This window comes from Octopus bimaculoides, chromosome 4 (assembly GCF_001194135.2).
Source record: "Octopus bimaculoides isolate UCB-OBI-ISO-001 chromosome 4, ASM119413v2, whole genome shotgun sequence".
In the NCBI taxonomy this organism is placed as follows: domain Eukaryota; kingdom Metazoa; phylum Mollusca; class Cephalopoda; order Octopoda; family Octopodidae; genus Octopus; species Octopus bimaculoides.
In genome coordinates, this window is record NC_068984.1 from 45528478 (window position 1) to 45537693 (window position 9216).

At 36.3% G+C, this 9216-nt stretch overlaps 1 protein-coding gene across 1 annotated transcript in view; it reads left to right on the top strand.

Moving 5' to 3' along the window:
• LOC106884507 (serrate RNA effector molecule homolog) overlaps positions 1-9216 on the top strand; it is a 53049-nt gene that overhangs the window by 40173 nt on the left and 3660 nt on the right. The window contains exons 13-19 of the mRNA XM_052967629.1: positions 843-1034; positions 2541-2631; positions 3312-3391; positions 4296-4446; positions 6372-6480; positions 7239-7392; positions 8565-8757. Coding sequence (XP_052823589.1) covers positions 843-1034; positions 2541-2631; positions 3312-3391; positions 4296-4446; positions 6372-6480; positions 7239-7392; positions 8565-8757 — 970 coding nt within the window. The remainder of the gene's footprint in view (positions 1-842; positions 1035-2540; positions 2632-3311; positions 3392-4295; positions 4447-6371; positions 6481-7238; positions 7393-8564; positions 8758-9216) is intronic.

The following is a 9216-nucleotide window of genomic DNA, read 5'->3' on the forward strand; positions in this document are numbered from 1 at the left end:
AGGATGGAGGGGTAGACAGAGGCATGGCGGGAGAAAAGATCATCATCATCATCATCATCATCATATATATATATATATATAGAGAGAGAGAGAGAGGGGGGACCAGTCAAGCAGCACATCACGCTGTAATTTCTAATATGATTATTTCTTTGTTAAAATGTTTGGGCGTGTTGGATATTTGGCTGTTATATCAGTTTGGTTGAGTGACCATATAGAGGTTCTTGTTTGTTCCAGGATTGATGCCATATAACACCAGGTCAACTCTAATGGAGCACCCTTATGCTTCACTTGTAGTCAGCCGAATGATGAGGTGTGATTTGCACACCGGGCGAAATGCTTAGCGGTATTTCGTCTGCCGTTACGTTCTGAGTTCAAATTCCGCCGAGGTCGACTTGACCTTTCATCCTTTCGGGGTCGATTAGATAAGTACCATTTACGCACTGGGGTCGATGTAATCAACTTAATCCCTTTGTCTGTCCTTGTTTAGCCCCTTGTGGGCAATAAAGAAATACTTGTACTAAATCTTCTAATAACTGAGGACTATAGAGACTTAAGTACCACCCCACATGTGCAAGAGAGGATATAATTGATTGAGTGTTTGTATTTTAGGGACTACAGATGGGTACAAGGTAGAATTTGAACTCAGAATGTGGATAGGCAAAATGGAATTCATACATTTTTATCAATTTGTTGTTTGATTTTTTTAACAGTTAATTATATTCCTTCATATGTAGAATAAAAATAATTTAAAAAATCATTGTTAATGATGAGGATGAGGGAAAAGTGCATGAAGAAGATGTTGATGATTTTTAGTTTGATAGCATCCAAACTTACTTTTTCAGCTGCGTGACTGTGAACTGGGGGCCATCGTGAACAGGGAGCTAAAGCAAAGGGTGCGCCCCGTCCATGGGATTACGGCCCACAAGCCCATTGTCAAGCAGGACATCAAACTTGCCGCAAAGATCATACAGAACCTAGATTCTAAGTGGAAACTCTGGGATGATCATGGAGAAGAGAAGAAAGATCTTGAAAAGGTAATTTTTTTATTTTTAAATTTTATAATTTGTAACTTTTAGGTGAGTGGGCAATATTTTTTATTTGCATTACTTTCTGACTAACTCTCATGTATCATGCTCTGATTGGGCAAAGACATAATCAAATGCCTTCTGTAAATTAGGACATTATTTCAAGTGAACACAGAGAGACTCCCTTTTAAGTACACACAACTAGTGATACACAGTTTAAGCAATACTGTTCTCAAATTTGTTGGCCTTATGTCTTCCTTGAGAACATCAAGTAGTATACATTATGTACATTATATACATTATTTACACTTGACAGATATTTGTCCTCATCTTGTTTGTTGTTAACACAATGTTTTGGCTGATATACCCTTCAGCCTTCATCAGGTGCCTTGGGGAAATTTTGAGTCTGGGTTCTCATTTCTAAGGTATTTTTCGATGTTGTTGTTGTTTTTCTTACTACTACTACTGCTGCTGCTGCTGTTGTTATTATTCAAGTCACTGCTTGGAATCGAACTCAGAATCTTGGGGTTAAGAGCGCGGGCTACTAACCCTTAGATTCCGAGTTCGATTCCAAGCAGTGACCATAATAATAATAATAATAATAATAATAGTAACATCAAAAAATACCTTATTATTCAGGTAACTGCCTGGAATCGAATTCGGAATCTTGGAGTTAGTAGCCTGCACTTAACCACTCTGCCATATGCCCACCGGCATATAGCGCGGGCTACTAACCCCAAGATTCTGAGTTCGATTCCAGGCAGTGACCCGAATAATAATAAGAACATCGAAAAATACCTTCGGAAAGAGAACCCAGGTTCAAAATTTCCCCAAGACACCTGATGAAGGCTGGAAGGTATATCAGGTGAAACATTGTGTTAACAACAAACAAGATGACAAATATCTGTCAAATGTAAATAATGTACATAATTCCTCATCTCTTAAATATAGAACTGTATCACGTAGTATAGTAACTGTTACCTTATCCAAGGTGAGGTTTAGCTCTTACCTTAATACAGTTTCTGCTGGCTTTGCGAAATGATTAATTAAACTGACATTTGATTATTATCTTTTATCTTTTACTTGTTTCAGTAATTAGGCTGTGGCTATGCTGGGGCACTGCCTTGAGGAATTTTAGTTGATCTAATTGATTCCAGTAATTATTTTCTTTTTAAGCCTGGTACTTATTCTATTGGTTTCTTTTGCTGAACTGCTAGGTTACGAGGGCATAAACATACCAACACCAGTTGTCAAATGGTGGTAGGGGACAAACACACACACACACATATATATGACGGGTTTCTTTCAGTTTCCATGTACCAAATCCATTCTCAAGATTTTCGTTGACCTGAGGTTTGGTAGAAGACACTTGTCCAAGGTGCTACACAGTGGAACTGAACACGGAACCATGTGGTTGGGAAGCAAATATCTTACCGCATAGTCATGTCGGTGCCTACTGCCTATTGTTCATGTGTAATTTGTATGTTATTGTTGTCTCTATTCTTTTCATTCCAGTCGTATGGTTTGGTGTCGAAGAATCCGGTGTTAAAGAACATAGCTGATTATCTTGTTGAAGAGGGTAGTTATGAAGAGGAAGAGCTACTTGGCAAGTGACTTTTTATTTTTTGTTTTACTGATGGGATTATTATTTTGTTTAAAATATTGCAAGTTAGTGGGCAGAGCAGGTTGTGTGGGTTGGGAGAGAACATAAGAAGAAAGGAATTTATAGTGGGATGCAGTACTGAGCAGAGATAAGAAGACGTAGAGTTCGACCAAGTTGCTTACAAAAGGATCTAAGAAGAGGAGAATGAAATCCTGGAACAGTTGTGTAGATATAGGTGTTGTTTACAGTTAGCAAGTTAAGAGGAGCAGGGGCAATTGTAGTAGTGGTTAGAAGAGAACAAACAGAGAGGCCATACTCAGTTCAGCAGTGAGCCAGTTAAATGGAAATTTATTTTTATTTCAATAAAGTAGCTAGTTAAAAAATCTCAAAGAGATGAAAGTAGTAAATTTACTCAGAAGTAATGTTTATTGCCACTTCAACATGGCTGTTTGATGTTACTTCTGTTTTAGCCTCAGGCAGCTCCCCTGCCAGCTGGTTACTGGTGCAGCCTGCACCCTGTATATATTGCAAGCAGGGGAGTGAACCCCTACCATCCTCTAGCAAATGACAGGATCACAAGGCTGAGTGGTTTCAGGCTACTTGTGCTCATCTTGAGTTGTGAACACCTGACCACTAGAGTTATTAAATATTTGTTGCAATTTAAGTATTTTCTTGCCATTTAGGTGGAACCATAGAAGATAAAGACAAATCCAAGGAAGAAACACATGAGCTGACGCTGGATCGGGATGCATCTTTAATTTCAGTAAGTTTTGTTCTTTGACTTCAGTTGATTGTATTATTTGTTATTTTCAATCATTTCATTGCCCACCATAGATTTTCTTTGTTGTGGTGGTGTTTTACAGCTAACTTTTGTTCCTGTTGCTCAATATTTATTTCTTTGTTGCCCACAGGGAGCTAAACATAGAGGGGACAAACAAAGACAGACAAAGGGATTATGTCGATTACATCAACCCCATTGTATAACTGGCACTTATTTAATCGACCCCGAAAAGATGAAAGGCAAAGTTGACTTCAGTGGAATTTGAACTCAGAACGTAAAGGCAGACAAAATGCTGCTAAGCATTTCGCCTGGCATGCTAACGATTCTGCCAGCTTGCTGCCCTTCCTAGTGTGGGTAGAGGAGTGAGAGAACAACAGTTACCGTTATTGTTCTTGTTTGTCTCCCCTTCATCCCAATTTCTGTTTATTTTGGAAATTAATTGAAACACATAGACATGGTGGATGACTGTAAATGCAAAATACCTTTTGGTAATCAATTACATCCCTTAAAGATCTGAGTTCAAATTCTATACTCTAAGAAGCATTGCTCCAGCATGGACACAGTAATAATTGAGACTAATTAAAGTCTAAAATAATAAGGAAAATTTTGATGTAATATGGCATGCATGGAACTTCCATGGCTTTTACCAATCTTGATTGCTTTTTTGTCTGACCCTACATTTTTCTTAATTGAAATTAATATTTTTTACTTCGTTCTCTTTTATTTTTTTATGATATTTGAGAGTGTGAATTTTATTTCACCTGTTTTGTAATGTGTTTCTGTGTTGTAGTGTAGACTTATCCAACCCATGTCAATCTGTTTTATGATGATGGTGATAATAATTTGGATGGTCATTTAATGTTTACATTCTTTTTCTCTTCTACAGGTTCTTGACCGTATGATTCTGTATCTTCGCATTGTCCATTCTTTGGACTATTATAGTGCCAGTGAGTATCCCAATGAAGATGAGATGCCACACCGATGTGGCATTATCCATGGACGTGGACCGCCTCCGCTGAAAATAACACAAAATGATGGTAGGTATTTTCATTTCTTTTTGATACTTGGTTGCAGTTAAACTGGTGAAATATAAAATACTAAGCTACTTGTTTATAGATCACAAGTTTAAACTTGTTATAGGCATTTTCAATGTATTTCTACTGTGTGTCATTTCACTTGTTGTCAAGAATAGGTACCATATAATGTAGAAGCATTACTTGATATAGAATAATGTTCTATCTGAGAGTAAAAGAAAGGAAATATCCTCTCTTTTCACACCAGGATATGGACTTTGGTGTTATATTTTCTTTTATAGAGCGCTTCCTTCTGATCAACTTTTAAAATGCATATACAGCACAAAACTGTTAATCATTGAAAATGACTTGCTGAATAATGTTACTTTTTGATAACTTGACATTGCTGATTTTTTTATAGCATGAATGCTGATATCATAATATGTTGGGCTGTGCATCTTTTCAATCTATAAGCAGTCAGAACAAACTACCTTGTTTTGCTCACAGCTTGGTAGAAAACAGTTTTCGTTTATTAGAAATTTATGAAAAAAACTAGACACAAAAAAACTCAGCAGAAAACTCACATAAGATTGACACTTCAAAGATGGCCAAGGTAAATAGGATCAGTAAAATACCTATCTAGTATTTAAATGATATGATGTATATCATAGTGATGTGTCAAATTATTGATAAAGGTACCTAAACTCAAAAGAATCCTTTATGTGTAGTTGTAAATAGCTGCTACGGAAGAAGTAGTCTGTTGCTATAATTGTTGAGTTCTGTGTATATTTGCTGATTGCTCCATTCAGGTGCAGTTTTCAATATTTGTCTCTTAAGCTTTTGAGAGCTGGTGTATTGGTCATGATGTGAAGTGTACAAGAAATAATTTTCTTCCTGGATCGGGTTACAGGTCTGTTAGCCTGTTTCTATGATGTGAAGAGTATGAGAAATAAATTTCCTCTTGGATAGGTCAAGAGTAAAATTCTGTAACTATTTCTGACAGCTATGTGTGAATTCAGTATACTGTCCAGAAATAATGGAATACCTGCAGCCTATTTGAACTCAGTCCACCAGGTTGTTAATGGGTCCATTGAGGAAGTGCTTTTTGTTTCTGTGTTCCTAGCTGCAATACTGTACTGATCATGGTCGTAGACTAAGGAACCACTCCTCTGTGGATGTATATAATTGTGAAAAACTAAACAGTTATAAACAGTGTCAGTGTCATTTACAAAGCACCCATACCAGTACTGCATTAACACACCCATGCTGGTGACATGTAAAAAGCACCCAACACACTCTGCCTTAGGAAGGGCATCCAACTGTAGAAACCATGCCACAACAGACAGTTGGAGTCTGGACAACTCCCTGCCAGCCAGCTCCATGTCAAACCATCCAACTCATGCCAGCATGAAAGGCGGATGTTAAACGATGATGATAATGATGATGATACTTGTGGCTTCCTTAACACAAGGGTAGTTATTGACTCTCATATATGATGAGTTCAGCTAACTCTTTCTAAAACACATGGAACTATAAGGCCTAATTCTTTCTGAAACGAGAATGTCTAAAGCTTAATTGTTTCTGAAATATAACTTTTATAACTTATTTCTTTTGTGAGACACAAGGACTAATAAAGCTTAAATTTTTTCCGAAACCTGAAAACTCAAAGAGCCTAAATCTCTTTGGAAACATAAGATCCAAATGGATTAATTCTTTCTGAAACATCACAAGCCATAGGATCTAATTCTCTCTGAAACATTTGAACCCTTATAACTTTTTTCCAAAAGTATAAAGACTCAGTCAACTTATTTCTTTCTGAAACATAAGAATACACAGGGCTGAATTTTTTCTAAGACACAGGCCATTTGAACTTAATATTCTAAATAATTGTATTTCATTTATTTCATTATTATTCTCCTGTTTTCTTTGTCTTTCTTTTCTGTCTTCAGTAACTGATTGGATGAACAATTTTGAAACGAAATTAAAAGCATTCGTTGATATGCAACATCTTATTGACAAAGAGCAAGCCATTTTATTGGGCAGGAAAGACCCAAATGCGTATCCTTTCTTGTTTACGTTGGATTACATTTTACTCTTCGAAATTGATCAAAAAAGGATTTGTAAATATAAAATATTAACCACTCTATGGCACATAGACTTTTAAATAATTTGGCATCTATTCTCAATAGGTTTGTGAACTGGGATGAGAATTAAATGTTTTTACTTGAAATGCAATGATATGGTTGCAGTAAATTTGAATTCAGTTTGACCTTGCTGTAAATATATCCAATAGGGAAATATAGCATATCATTATGAGAAGTGAATGTACTAAGTGAGTATTTTATATTTTGCTACTTTGTAATCCTGAACTTAGTTGCTCTGTGAATTTATCTGATTGGAAATGGTTATCCCACCTTTGTTTTGATAAAGGATGCTGGCCTAAGATAGAGATCTTTAAAAATAGGTTAGGTTCAGTTCAAGGTAATTTGAGTGAACCCTTTAGAATTCAGATTACTCTTGCAAATGTAATGCTTATTTATTCACATTTTTTTGGATTAGTCATGCATTCTCTCGCAGCTTTGAGATTTCAATGGTGTAAGTGTTTATTTTTAGAGTAATATTGTAAGATAAGTGTGAGAGGTTGGGTTTGGCCAGTTTGAAAATAAAACAGGTGGATTATCTTGGCTGGACATGGCTGGTTTAAATGCTAAGGGGTTAAATATTTAAACTGGTTGAAGAAGCAACTGACTCTACAGAAACTCTTTTGTTAACCTGTGATGTTGATTTCGACATGTTCCTTAATTTGTGATACTCAGTGAAGTCGAGAAGTTTGTCACTTTGAATACACAAGAGCTGGCCATTGACAAGTGGTTGTGCCCTTTGAGTGGGAAGAAGTTCAAAGGCCCCGATTTTGTGCGAAAGCACATTTTCAACAAGCACAGTGAAAAAATTGAAGAAGTTAAAAAAGAGGTAGGTTTGCTTTGTGAGTTGCCTGCTTTTTCTATTTCCTTATTGTCGTCGTCGTTTTTAACTGACTCTGTTTTTTAGATTGTCTTTATTGTATTTTATCATTACTACTTCTTCAATTTCCATCATCATCCAGTTGTTCTTATTGCATGGATTGCCAGGACTTGTTCTTTCTAGTCTGTTTAGTCCACCATTGCTTGTGGTAGGTCTCCTCATGTACACTCCCATGCAAGAAATTTGCTGATGATCTCATCCTTAGCTCTCCAGCAATGTCTATCAAATTTTATTCTTTGGCCACAGTGTTCAATTTTCATGCTAACAATAATTAATGTCTTTTATTCATTATGGTTGACACAGTTGATGTCATTCATTTGTAAAATTTTCCAGATATTCTAAGAGAGAAAAAATGAAAATTCTGAGTATACTCTATTTAGGAGTAGACTATTTAATTATAACATGCTCCCTACAAAATAATGGTTTTTCCTACAGTAAGAAATTATTATCATCACCATTAGCACTGTCAACTTGACAGTAATTCCAAATTTTGGCTCAAGGGCAGCAATTTCAGGAAGTAAGTCAATTACATCAACTCCAGTGTTCAACTGGTACTTACTTTATTAACACCCAAAAAATGAAAGGCAAAGTTGACCGTGACAGAATTTTAACTTAGAACATAAAGACAAATGAAACGCTGCTAAACATTTCGCCCAGCATGCTAACAATTCTGCTAACTTGCTGCTGCTGCTGCTAATAATATAATAATAATAATAATAACAACAATCATATATATTATCACCTCATTCATGATATTCGACTTATTTTTCACAACGGGCATTTTATTTTGTGGAAGGGGTCTTGTTGATTACAGGAGTCCCAGTTCATGACTGGTACCTATTTCATTGATCCTAAAAGGATGAATGTCAACCTGAGTGGAATTTGAACTCAGAATGTAAAGCTGTAAGAAATGTCGTTTAGCATTTTGTCTGGAATGCTAATGACTCTGCCTGCTTGTTGCCTTTCATTTAGCTCTAATGATAAAGAGAGAATAAATATAAATAAGGCTTGAACTTGCAACCCACTAATATCAGTAATCTTGAATCTCACTGTAGCTCTAATTACTGTATTTGTTGTGAATGTCTATTCAGTGTTTTAGATGTAATATTCTTGTTTTGAAGGTTGCCTTCTTTAACAACTATCTGCTTGACTCTAAACGACCTCAGTTGCCTGAACATCCTGGGACCAAACAGCCAGGCTCTAGTGGCACTACAACTGGCCAACGAGACAGCTTGTTGGGGCCAGGTAATGCCTTTCAAGCAATTCCTCAGATGCTGGCTTACAACCAGCCAAGACCACCTTTACTCTATGGAGGTAAGTGTATTTATTGTTTTACATTGTTATTTTTGTGGTTGTTGAGTTGCAGACTAATGGCCCTGTAACCTGTAGCATTATTCCTCTACATTTTAAAATGAGTACTTGTAATATACATTATTTACATTTGACGGATATTTGTCCTCATCTTGTTTGTTGTTAACACAACGTTTCGGCTGATATACCCTCCAGCCTTTGTCAGGTGTCTTGGGGAAATTTCGAACCTGGGTTCTCATTCCTAACGATGTTACTATTATTATTATATTATTATTATTATTATTACTATTATTAATCAGGTCGCTGCCGTGAATCAAACTCGGAATCTTGGGGTTAGTAGCCCGCGCTCTTAACCACTACGCCATATGCCCGTGGGCAATTACGGAGTGAATTTTAGGGCTTATAAATCTATTATTTTTCTATCCTTCCTCAATACCGGTTCCCATATGCTGTTCATATCTG